General features: G+C 27.6%; 1 protein-coding gene across 1 annotated transcript in view; it reads left to right on the top strand.

The window, feature by feature from the left end:
* LOC111616643 (myb-like protein L) overlaps window positions 1–14,328 on the top strand; it is a gene marked incomplete at its 3' end in the record, with an annotated part of 52,396 nt that overhangs the window by 28,841 nt on the left and 9,227 nt on the right. The window contains exons 7-8 of the mRNA XM_023358031.1: window positions 2,250–2,356; window positions 5,919–6,050. Of these exons, the coding sequence (XP_023213799.1) occupies window positions 2,250–2,356; window positions 5,919–6,050 (239 nt within the window). The remainder of the gene's footprint in view (window positions 1–2,249; window positions 2,357–5,918; window positions 6,051–14,328) is intronic.

Below are 14,328 nucleotides of genomic sequence, written 5' to 3'. Positions count from 1 at the left end.
ACCACTCCTTGAGCTTCAATTTCATTCTGGAGAAGAAAAAGAAGTCACCAGCAGCTAAATCTAGCAAGTAAGGAGGGTGAAGGAAGACATCCATGTTGTTTTTCATCAAAATTGCTTTTGTTTTGAAAGCTGTTTGCACAGAAGCAATATTGTGATGGAACTAGATTTGGTTATGCCACAGTTCCAATCTTTTACAACAAACATACTCATGCAATTCACTCAAAATGTTACAGTAAAAGTCTGAATTCATTGTATGATTGAGTAGAATCACTTCATCAATTCCCAATACACAATCCCCTTACGATAATAAAAAAATCTGCGTGATTTTTGTTATGCTCCTGACTTTCTTTGCCTTCATGGATTTCAGAAATTGTGGTCTCTCCCATGGCTTAGATACCATAGTCAACCCAAAGCATTTCATAGGTCTCTGTGGTATATTTTTTAAGTTCAATGCAAAATTTAACATTTGCTCTTTGCTCAGTTTCAAGTACTGTACATTCTTGAAGTGCAGTATGACACGTTACACGATTTTGTAATAATGTGTTAAAGTGATCTGGTTTGAAGATTTCAACCCCGCTTAGCAGATTGCAACTGAAATGTCTAAGGCATCAATCAAACTATAGTGACAAAAGGACTATACATTTTGATACTGTATTACTCAACAATGGAAATAGTCCAGTTTCTTTTTAATCATACCACCTAATATAAAAATAGATACTATAAGACATACAGTTAAGGATAAATACAATTTGGGATAATCAGTACGATTCACCTTGCTGCAAACAAGGCATTATTAGTTTATCTGTACCATAAAACTACTAATGATATCATTAATTCTGTCTGGTATTTCCAAGTTACAAAAAATGATTTTTCACTTCCATATATACCAAATACCATAAGCAATGGTTAAAGAGTTGAAACAAACTGGAAATTTGTATGAAGGACTGTAATATAGATGTTCAAAATTGTCTGATGGAAAACCAGAATGTGTTGTTGATATATATAGGAACAATTATTATCAAGAAAGAAATTCAAGTATACATAATGTTATCATAGATATTCTTATCAGTCTTATTAGAAAGATTGTTAAGTCTATTTGTCTGTAATGACTAAGCAATTATATTATGTTGCAATGTTATATAAGTAAAATGATAAAGTAGAAATATCTTTAATTTCAGTTACCTCATATACTTAAAAGATTTTTTAAACAGTATTTTAAATTCACTTTAATTTTGTTTGGTTTTTCTTTAGTTTTTCTCTTTAGAAATATAATTAATAAAAATATTTCTGAAGGTAAAACTTAGAATGGCTTAAAGTTCAGTAGATCTTTGCTTTATGACTACATGTGGGTGAAAAATAACTAGGCATTGAGAAATTGCAATAATTTTATTTGTAATGCAAAGATGATGATAAATTATTTTACATGTTCTTTATTAAATGCAAATAGATATGCATATTTCAAAGTCAAAATTCAATGTAGACACTGATGCCATCCACCAACTTTTTCAAATGACTGGGTATTGTGATGTGAATGGATAGCANTCCTTCCTCATTCACACATTTCCAAGTATTTGAAAATATTTCCTTTCCACTCAAGAATAAAATACAAATAAAAGTTTACGGCTTTGTGAAACTTCTTTTTTGAGTTTATGCCGTTGAAATAGATAAATAATAAAAAAATTAAAACATTTTGTCGGTTTAGTTTACACGTTTATTGGGCCGCATTGGAACTTGCCTTGGGCCACAGGTTGGACACCCCTGTTTTATAGCATACAGCAATCTGTGCTTGCTCCTGAACAGACAAGTGGTTGGGCATCTTTTTTACCACTGTGTGTGCAGCCTTTCTTGGTCACTGACCACACTACCAAGGTAGGAATTATAAAATCCTATTGATTAATGTACATACACAGATAAATTTTATTATGATTGCTTTATTATTATTACAAAATCATAGCATTTCTCAATGCCTAGTTAGTTTCCACCCACCCTGTAGTATTACAATTTCTCACTATACAACTTTAAATTTTGTGTTATGACTGAGTGAAATGCAATATTTAAAGTTTTTTTTTTATTACATAAATAAAACTGTGTTTCCTTGAATAAATTAGGTTGTAAAATTGAGATCTGTAAATTTTTCAAATGTCTTACAAGTAGAATATTTTTAAATATTTAGAAATAATATATAAGATAGATTTAAATTTTATTCTATATTTTTAGAAAAATTTAATTTCAAAACTTGATTTTATTAGGAAAGTGGTCAAAAGTAGCTCAATATTTACCTGGGAGGACTGATAATTCTATATACCAACGATATCGTCTCATCAAAGCGAAAGTTCCAAATGCATTAGATTCAATAGTAAGACCCAGTTTTTAATAAAAGTTGAATATTAAATTTATTATATATTAATAAAACATGTAGTATTATATGCTATCAATAAAACTCAAATAATTTTTTAAATTAACTGATAAAGCCTAATACAGTAGAATTTGCTTATTATAATCATTTTGCTTACTGATAACATTAAGTAAAATGAGTGAGTAAGATTACAAATTAGTGGAAATTTTGATTTATCGACTCTGATATTAATAGAACATGTTAAAACAATTAAAAATGTATAACTTGAAAATTTATTAATTATAATAATTATAAATTAATATGTAATTTATCTAGTACTGTTTATCTTCCGTGGCTTTAAGCAAGTAATTAAAGTAAGAGATGCCGGCAAGTAAATAATGATTAAAATGATAACTAGTGCTTTAAACATTAAATATTTTAGACTAATAACAATAATTGAAAATTGAGATATGATATGCCAAGTCTTATAAGGTTGTTCTATCTTATATGTTTTTAGTCATGCTAATTCTAACAGCCTATTTGTGGTTACAATAAGTAGAGTTACCATATTTATATGTGAATGATCTAATTAAATTTATTTCATTTTAAATATTTATAACTTTTTACAAAGTAAAATTATCACAGAAATTGGAACTTTGTCATAAAGTTATTCTTATAACACAATTTCCATCATCTTTGTTTCTCACAAATATAGATGTTTTCAGTGTCTTCAGAAATTGAACTTTTATTTTATAAAAGTAATTTTTAAATCACTTTTTTTAAANTTTATTTAGTAATCCTTCCTCATTCACACATTTCCAAGTATTTGAAAATATTTCCTTTCCACTCAAGAATAAAATACGAATAAAAGTTTACGGCTTTGTGAAACTTCTTTTTTGAGTTTATGCCGTTGAAATAGATAAATAATAAAAAAATTAAAACATTTTGTCGGTTTAGTTTACACGTTTATTGGGCCGCATTGGAACTTGCCTTGGGCCACAGGTTGGACACCCCTGTTTTATAGCATACAGCAATCTGTGCTTGCTCCTGAACAGACAAGTGGTTGGGCATCTTTTTTACCACTGTGTGTGCAGCCTTTCTTGGTCACTGACCACACTACCAAGGTAGGAATTATAAAATCCTATTGATTAATGTACATACACAGATAAATTTTATTATGATTGCTTTATTATTATTACAAAATCATAGCATTTCTCAATGCCTAGTTAGTTTCCACCCACCCTGTAGTATTACAATTTCTCACTATACAACTTTAAATTTTGTGTTATGACTGAGTGAAATGCAATATTTAAAGTTTTTTTTTTATTACATAAATAAAACTGTGTTTCCTTGAATAAATTAGGTTGTAAAATTGAGATCTGTAAATTTTTCAAATGTCTTACAAGTAGAATATTTTTAAATATTTAGAAATAATATATAAGATAGATTTAAATTTTATTCTATATTTTTAGAAAAATTTAATTTCAAAACTTGATTTTATTAGGAAAGTGGTCAAAAGTAGCTCAATATTTACCTGGGAGGACTGATAATTCTATATACCAACGATATCGTCTCATCAAAGCGAAAGTTCCAAATGCATTAGATTCAATAGTAAGACCCAGTTTTTAATAAAAGTTGAATATTAAATTTATTATATATTAATAAAACATGTAGTATTATATGCTATCAATAAAACTCAAATAATTTTTTAAATTAACTGATAAAGCCTAATACAGTAGAATTTGCTTATTATAATCATTTTGCTTACTGATAACATTAAGTAAAATGAGTGAGTAAGATTACAAATTAGTGGAAATTTTGATTTATCGACTCTGATATTAATAGAACATGTTAAAACAATTAAAAATGTATAACTTGAAAATTTATTAATTATAATAATTATAAATTAATATGTAATTTATCTAGTACTGTTTATCTTCCGTGGCTTTAAGCAAGTAATTAAAGTAAGAGATGCCAGCAAGTAAATAATGATTAAAATGATAACTAGTGCTTTAAACATTAAATATTTTAGACTAATAACAATAATTGAAAATTGAGATATGATATGCCAAGTCTTATAAGGTTGTTCTATCTTATATGTTTTTAGTCATGCTAATTCTAACAGCCTATTTGTGGTTACAATAAGTAGAGTTACCATATTTATATGTGAATGATCTAATTAAATTTATTTCATTTTAAATATTTATAACTTTTTACAAAGTAAAATTATCACAGAAATTGGAACTTTGTCATAAAGTTATTCTTATAACACAATTTCCATCATCTTTGTTTCTCACAAATATAGATGTTTTCAGTGTCTTCAGAAATTGAACTTTTATTTTATAAAAGTAATTTTTAAATCACTTTTTTTAAATAAAAAGTCCTGACTTTGAAAATTATCATTATTAAATATTTATACAAAAATATTAAATTTATATACATGATAATTTAATGATATGTATATAAGTTTGTTGAAACTTCAACATACTTATATACAAACTTCTCTATGTAAATAAAATATTTGAATAAATTTTTTACCATGATTAAACAAGCTGTTATGAGAGGAATAAATTTTTATAATATAGATAACATGCATTCTGTCACATTTGAATTCTGCTTGCCTGAGAAATTTTTTTTCACCAAGTTGAAAATAAATTTTATTTGATTCAAGTTGTACTTAATTACAAGAAATTAATATGATTAAACTATGCAATATTGCATATTAAATAGAAGAGTTTAAGTTTAGTATTACTTTTTCAAGAAATTTTCAATGTTTTTATAAGATTTCTAAGTTTTAATTAATTAGTAGATAAAAACACTGAAAACTTTTCGTTGGATAGTAGAGATGATGAGAAAGAATTTGAATTTAACAGATTCAGAAATTATCTAACATACAGTTTCATAACTGGATGACATGTAGAAAAATAAAGATTAAAAAAAGAAACCACATTCTCAGTGCATATGAAAGTGGGATATTAGGATATCTGTTAATCAGATCTTGTTGTTATGACATTCTGGAATTCAGTATTCTGGAAGAGTTTTTCCCCCCCTCTAAAAATTTTCAGGCAAAAATAATAAAAGATATTACAGATTATTTTTTATAAAATAATAACAGATATTACAGATTATGTAAAATTAATGCTTGTAGTTTAATACAATGTAATAATTTTAACATTCATACCTTTTTAGTTATTGAAGTATAAAGTTTCACATGATCTTTAGGAAAACCATGTATATTAAAATGTTATACATATTAATACACACACATACATACACACCAAATACAGTATAATAAAAGGACTATAATAAATACCTATATTAAAGGTCTTTTTTAATATATGTATATATTACAGTTCGTTTTGATTTTCTTTTCTTTATAATCCTACTAATACAAAAAAAAAACTGTGTAATAAATAGTTCAGGTTAGTAAGAATTCACGATACAAAATTTTTTTTGATCAAATTGTTATATCTTTAAAGAGAAATTTTTTAAAATATAGTGAAATTTTAAATTTTGTAATTAACTGTTTAAAAACAATACTTAAAAAATTTGTTTATGTTTTATATTTTATAAATTTCTGTAGAATACTGAAGAAAATGAAGAAGTAAGTTGTAGTAAACCTCTTACTAGAACAGTTAGTTGCCAAAAGAAGATAGAAAGAAGAAATATTGTTTATCGAGCACTTCAAGATCAAATTCTAAATTTGAAAATGGAGGTAAGATGAATAATTTTTCTTTGTGTATTGCTTTGATAAATATAAGTTTGTCTTTATTTAATAACAGAAAAATATTTAAACAATACATTAACAAAAAATTTTTCAGATGTTTTAGTTATTTCCTAGATTTAATTTCTAGAATTTAAGGATACATTTATCAACTTTCACATTTGCTTGAAAAACAAATGTAACTAGATCAAAATACACACTTAAATTTATAAAATTTAATAGTCACTTCATGTTGACTTTGTAAATATCAAAATTACACTTACGTGTTGTGGCGTTACCATGGTGAATTGTTAAAATATTAAAAAGTTCACAAGCACTTTCAGTAATGTACAGTTACTATCTTCAGGTGAAAATGAATACAACAATTTTCTATTCTTGAAATAACTGGTGCGGCTGAATGGAACACCAATTTAAATAGAATTTTTTATGCAGTTCGAAAATGTTTAGAATTGGAACAGAATGATGTACAAATTCTCAAACAATGGTTGCTATGCGACCATGTAGCTCTAGAAATCTAGATAGTGATGCTTAATTAATAATTAAATTAAATAATGTAGTCCATATTTTAGGAATTTCTAGAGTTGTGGTATTACATGGTGTTAGTGTTGAAATATAAAGTAGTTCCAATTCTAAACATTTTCGAACTGCATGAAAATTTCTATTTAAATTGATGTTCCATCTAGCCGCATCATTTATTTCAAGAATAGAAAACGGTTGTATTCATTTTCACCTGAAGATGGTAACTGTACATTACTGAAAGTGCTTGTGAACTTTTTAATATTTTAATAATTCACCATAGTAATGCCACAACATGTAAGTGTAATTTTGATATACACTTAAATTTTACTTTTTACTCTCTACTCAGTGTTTAACCATTACTATCTACCTTACTTTGCCTAAATATTAAATTTAAAATGATTCAAAAACAACAAATGACAGTTAATTTTAATTTTTAAAACTTTTTACCCTTTAATTGTTAAAATTTTATAGATTAATAATTTCCATTATTAAGGGTTTATCACACCAACTTGAAACCACTCTTATGTGATTTTACCATTTTTTATTTTCATTCTTTATTGTAAAATTAACACACAACTGAAAAATATATTTTGTTAAAATGCATTTCTGGCAAATAAATAAATGCGAATTTTAAATTATAATCCCTCTTCAATTAGTATTTTTTATTGAGAGTTTTAAAGTGCTGACAAGAACTCCAACAATTGGTTTACAATATTTATGATTAACTTTGAACAAGCTATGATACTAGAGCATGGATGGAAAACCTTTTTGAGTTCACATACTGTATACTAATCATGATTATCTATAAAAAGTTTGTGTGCACCAAAGATTTAGACTTTGAGTAACAATATTTAAATAAAAGAAATGAATATGCTGTAACTAGAATAATTATAAAGAAGCTGATTGAAAAAAAAAGGATTATTGCGTGATAAATCAAACAAATTATTGAAAAAGATAGGTGATGATACATATGATACATTACATGCCAGACGATATCTCCCAATGTGTACACATGCCATAGGTTTGCCACCCCTGTACTAGAATATTTTCTGCGTATTACAACAGAAATTATAATTAATAAACTTCTAGTTAATGATAATTTTTGTTAATATATAATATTCCTCTTCTTAANCAAAAAACAAAGGATATGGAACAAGAGGAGATGACCCTGCATGCTCCGGTAGCCTCTCCCGAATCTGACTCTGATTAAAAAACAATAAAAAGAGACTTGCTGCAATGTGTAAAAAGTCTATCTGTATGAATGTGTAAAGAAAGTGTTCCTCCACCTCCTCTTCACAACATTTGACTAACCTGCATAATTGGCGACTCCTCCATTTTCATTTATTTTATTGCACAGTATGGTTATTTTATGCTGTGGAACGAATTATATGTTTTAACATGTATTTCTGTGGGAAAATACATTTCGTATAACAGACTTTTCACTTAATGGACGTGCACCTGGAACGGATTAAGTACATTATACGAAGCACCACTGTACTTTTTTTTTTAAATAAAATTATTGCCTCTTGAAATAGGTGGCAGTCTATCATTCTGGGGGACCCAGGATCAAACCCTGACAGATCGAAAAATCCCCAGAAATTTTTCAGGGGGTGGTCTGTTAGGATATGTCAGGTCCTGTCTTTCACCACCCAGTTGCCCCATTTTGGGCTTGGCCAAACCCATAATGGGCTTGCTTAAAGAGGCCTTCTTAGTGCCCATAGGGCAGAGAGTGTTTAAAAAAAATTATATATATAAAGACTTGAAAATTCAACTATTTTATTATTCATATCTTTAACTGTTTTTATTCTGAACCCATATCTAATAATAATAGTTATAAATATGAATTCAGTGATGAAGAATTAAAATATAATGGAAATATTATATAATTTGTTTAATCTCATATTAAATTAAATTTCTTGCTGTTTTTTGAAAATAGTAACAAACTCTGGCAAGAAGCGAAAACCTAGAGAAGTTCCAGAACCTACTAGAAGGAGCTTGCGCCAAGCAGGAAAACCACCGGCTGGTAATTTAAATTTTTTAACTTACACTAAGATCACTTTTCTTTTTATAATTTATGTATACTTTGATAAACTGCTACTAAAAGGCTACTAAACTTATTTTACTAAAGGCAATATAATAAAATCATGCAGAAATTAATAAATTAAAAAAAATTACCATTCATATTGGTAATAATTTACATTTTAAAGTAAAATATATTTTATAGTGTACTCTTGTTAATCTGAACCTGAGAAAATTCCAAAAATAATTTAATTGCAACAACATCTTCTGATACACTCAGGTAGTGTATTAGAAGATGTTNAAAGTTCATTTCTGAATAATGATTTATTTTGTGTACAAAAATAATATTTAAAACAGTTGAGTATATTTTTACTAAAGTAAACTGGGTATAAAGAATCACTTCCTTTATTGTTTTATTTTCATTATTTGTGACATTTTGGTGAAAGCAATGAGTGACCGAAAGAATACCTTACTGCATAGACACAACAGTTGTGGAATTAAAATGCCAGTATCAATAGTGACGATTAAGCCTAGAATTGGGACTTTTGTTAGCTTTTTTATGCTTGTATTAACCACATTCAGATGAGAGTAAAATATCTACCATTTCTATCAGAATACAGGTTAAATACATGTTTGATTTGGCTGCTGGCTTGCAGCTGAATCAAACATATATATAGTGGTATGTATCTCATTCATACAAAGAACTTTCAATCAAAGCTTATAAGGTTGAACATGATGAAGATGTTCAGCAATGGTTTAGAGAGTATGAGTGTATCTTTAATTACAACAGACAAAACAATGAGATGAAGCTGGAGATCATTTATTTCTTTATATCTGATAATTCTTGTTCACAGTTTTTTGAACTATTCAAAGGCATTTCATGTTCTTGAGACATGGATTTTTATAGAACAGGTCTCTCAGTCTGACATTCTGATTGGTGTTGAGAGTTCTTTGCTATTCAGTGATATGTTCCAAGTGAAATTGAGATTTTTCTCAGGTGTAAGAAAGGTCAGTGTCGATGTTAATTTGACACCATCTTCAATCTCAACTTAATATGGTGCCTAGTGTGAGTTTCTCTGTTGGTGGTGTGTTGAGTCTGACACCATTGTGAGGGTTGCTGGGTGACGTCCAGGTACCACTATTTGAGTGTTTTTCTGACACCAAGTAGGTTACACCTTCTACATGAGTTTTGAGTGTTTTGTGGATGGCAGTAATGCGGTTGTGTATGTGAGACTAGGGATAAGAGGATGAAGTAGGAAACAAGATTCAGTTGGAAGGAGTTATTCAACAGTACTACAGATTCAGATTTTATTTAAATGTACATTGTACAGTACATGATCTGGTACCGCTGAGCATAATCAGGCCTGGAATACAGGGCAATGCCAACAAGGCATATATATATATATAAACATCCTCAATCAACTAACCTATTATACATTAAGGCAATACACCAACCAAAGCCGAATTATCAGGCTAGAACCAGCTAAACTAATAATAATTTATAAGATAATTAAAATCAGATTCTTTTCTTCCAGCTAGTTCTAAATTATTTAATTAAAATTATAATTATTAAATTTAGTAAGAGATGGCACCTAACACCTAACTCTAGTATCAAATTATCTTATAAATTATTATTAGTTTAGCTGGTTCTTGTCCGATAATTTGGCTTTGGTTGGTGTATTGCCTGAATTATATTTAGTTTATTTTCTTAATTTTTTTTTGCCAATATATGGTGCTACATGTAAACCCAACAGATCAAAATTTGAAAGAAATTAATTGATGTATAAAAATCCTATTGATATTTTCATGTGAGATGTATGAAATTATCTAAGTTAGAAGCATGTGAACATAACTGCCTAGGCCTGCATAGTGAACAAACACAAACATCTTCATTTATATATATATTATTTTCTTGTTGAAAGAACTCACAGATTAATGTGAAAGCCTAAAAATATTCTTGACGAATACTCTAATATTAATTATTGAAAACTAATTATATTTATCATATAATTTAATTTTGTATTAATTGGCAGTCTTTTTTTAGTATTTCAGATTAGAGAATGGCAATGGAAATGATGAAATTGATGTGAGTGAAGAAATGAAAAAGGATATGGCTAATTTATTTAAAAACTTTATAATTGGTAAAAATGTTGAATCATTAGGAAACGATATACCACTTTTTCCACCAAATCGAACTACATTAAACTCATTCAAACTGTTTCTAAGCAATCGAAAACAATTAGTTTTATCTTCTAAACAAGTTCAAGATGTTAATGCTGTATCATCTCTGACTGGAAGTACAGCGCATACACAAGCTAAGTGTGCAAGTTGCCTTTTTAATGAAAGTTACAATCTCTCCCAGCATATGAACATTCAGAGAATAAGTCGTTCTTATTCCACTCAGCAAAATCAGTCAAAAGATGTAAATAATACAGAACTCCCAGCAAATACTGAACATAATGAAAATCATATTTCATTATTGTGTAAAAGAAAATTAAATGACAATCCTGAAATGGTAATCTGTTTATTATATTAGCATTTAGTGTGTAATTTTGTTATCGATTATTATATGACATTATATCTTATGTGTGTTACTTTAGATATCAAAGAGAGCCAAATTACAGGAGGATAAATCGAAACAAGATATTACACCAAATAATGATGATATTGATATACAAACGCCACTGTGCCATAACATAGTATCTTCAGTGTGTATAGAATGTGAATATACAAAAAGGTTGCACGATGATTTTCAACTATTGAAGAAGAGATTTTTAGCAATGTATTTCTGGCCAGGATTGCTTTCAACTGTTCGTCCAAATTATATAAAACCAGTAAGACCTAAACAGACAAAAGGTCCATACAGGTGATGATAATACTTTGTTTGCATTTTATCAATATTTTAAATATTCAGTACGGTTTAAAGCAGTGTTTCTCAACCTTTTTCTCATTGCGGACTGGATCAGTAATTATATGCAACTGTGAATTATGCTTGCTTATTAGGTTTATATTTTAGTTACCATAGAGTTACCATATGTAGTAATGCTAGATTACTATTTAAATATCGTCTGTAATCAACTGCACCAGTGCCAGTATGGCCATATTTTTCTGTGGACCAGTGGAATTTTTTTGCAGACTGGCAGTTGATAAACTAAGGCTTTAATATTGAATATTTATAGAAATTTGATTAATTCCAAATGTAAATCTTAGAAAAAATCTATCAGTAATATAATTTTAGCTTAGACATTATATTTTATCTCTAGGACAAATTACCTTCTTCCTTAATTAAATTTTCAACAAAAAATAGCTTGAAAATACTGTATTTTGGAGACATTAATACCTAGACAGGAGTTCAGTTGCTTCTGCACATCTTGCTTTATAGGACACTCCAACAAAAATAGTAGAGAGGTGCGGCTGACATTTTCATTGCAAAAATGTGGATGTTGGATGTTCAGCACTACCTTCCTGTAAACCTAGAAGTTTGACAATGGCGTTTGGAACGCCGGTGGAATCATGGTCGCCATTCCAAATGCCATTGTCAAACTTCTAAGCTTACGGGAAGGTGGTGCTGAACGTCCAACGTTCGTGTTTTTGTGATGAAAACATTGGTCACACCCTCATTGGTATGGCATTTGAAGTTCTGTCAGATATCTGAATGGTAAAAAAAATTTGCTTTATTTATAAAAACTTTTAAATATAGAAAAATCAAGATGAAGTTCTCTTTGAATCAATGTATGCAGAAACAGTATGGTTAGAATGTTGAATGAATTTGGTTTATGGTAGAATTTATTCATAAGTTACTTTAGTTCCTTTACCCATTTTCAAACAAAAGGCTGTAAATAAATATTACTTGAACATAAATCAAAATAGTCTAAAAATGAGCAAAGAATTTACAGAAATGTGAAAATTAATGGATACATGTTTTTGATACATTAATGTTTTCTCTCTAAATAAAATCAAAGTTTGTGCCATCAGTTGATCAAATTTATTTATTTATTTTGTATTATACTAAGGACATGATGAGTTGTTAGCTATAAAATTTATATTAAACTCAATTAAGTAGTTTTTGAATTAGATAAATATTTCTAAGACTACATACTTTTAAAAGCTCTGAAAAATCTTGAAACAAAACTAAGGTTACAATTGATTTAATATTCTGTTTATCATGGATAGAATCTGGTGCTGTTATGAAACATATATACCAGTTTCATAAAAATCCAATAAGCAGAATGGGCTCTAGAGGAGTCTGAATAGGGTCAGTTTAATTATAACCACCCTGTATATCTACAGATGATCATTTTCTATAATAAAATGTTTGTTTTTTCATATAAAGTTAATGACAGCTAAATTTTATATATAAACTACTAAGTTAAATTATATGTGTGTGTGTTTATAAGTTAAAAAGTTGTAAATAAGTTAAAGTTGTAAAGTTGTAAAATTAAAAAAAGTTGTTCATTTATTAATATATTTTTTCAGATATCGAGGATATACAGCTGTAGCAAGAAAAAAAAAGAAACCTTGGGTCACTGAGATTTTGAGAAAAAGACATATAGAACAAAATCACAAATTGAAAGATGATGAACAAGACTCCAGGAAAAAATCAAGTATGTTTATTGTTAAAATAAAATAATGTTTTGAAATTAATTTCAGTATTTTCTCACATAATTTTGATAAATTTTACGAAAATTAAATCTGTATTTTATCTTGCATATAATATAATATTACATTTCATTATTAGTAATAAAAAGGTCTGTGTCATTTTTGACATTCTCTATCAATTTAGAAAATGCATCAAACTAGTTAGCTTTATTTTTGAAGCCAAAAAGAAAATATTGAGTTGAATGGAAAGTTTTTGTATTATTGTCTGAAATAATATGGTTAAAGTAAAACTATCATTATAGTTTTTTGAGTGATTTTTGGTTTGAAATGGCCATAAAATGTTTTGGTCTTTCATTTTCTGTATAATTCACTTAGATTTAGCATTAGAATAACTAATGCTCTGAATAGATATTTTTACTCCATGAAATAAGTTTTTTGAGAAATACAAATAATCAATTTTAAAAATATTTACTGGAATGCTTTTTATTAGTAAAAATTGTTGCACCACGGAAAATAGTTTTTAAGAATAAATTTTTACTACAGAACAATGTTTATAAATGATTAACAAAATTGATTCAATGGAAGTATACCTTTTGCTCATTTGAAAAGTACATGCCAAACATCAATTTATTCATCTAACGTAATTTCTTTTTGTATTTGAAACCTAAGGATGGCTGATTATCATTTTAGCAAATGAATCTGACATTACTGTCTGTGGATCAATCTGCTATCACAATACATTTATGTTCAGTTACTTCCATTTTGGAAATTATTAATTATCCAGCTAAAATTGGTCATTGTGTCTTTACCAGGGATTGTAAATTTACCGACTTTTTCATTTACCGGTAATTCGGTAAATGAAAATTAAAATACCGGTTTACTGGTAAATTACCGTTAAATTTTTTTCCTGAAAAATAAAATTAAGGTGATAAAAAATATAAGAAATTTTGATTTCCATTTCACATTTTTTATTTCAAAGATATAGAATATAAAAAATATAAAAATTAAAGTGTTATTCTAAACAAACTATAATAATAACTTTTAGAAACATAAATAAAATAATACAGAAAAATAAAAATAAAACAGAAATAATATATAGTACCTAATACCATTTTATTGATTACCATTTTTT

Source organism: Centruroides sculpturatus, unplaced genomic scaffold, assembly GCF_000671375.1.
Source record: "Centruroides sculpturatus isolate CEXI.00-Female unplaced genomic scaffold, Cexi_2.0 scaffold1879, whole genome shotgun sequence".
In the NCBI taxonomy this organism is placed as follows: domain Eukaryota; kingdom Metazoa; phylum Arthropoda; class Arachnida; order Scorpiones; family Buthidae; genus Centruroides; species Centruroides sculpturatus.
The sequence above is the reverse complement of the archived record's forward strand: the minus strand, read 5'-3'. Positions and strand labels throughout refer to the sequence as shown.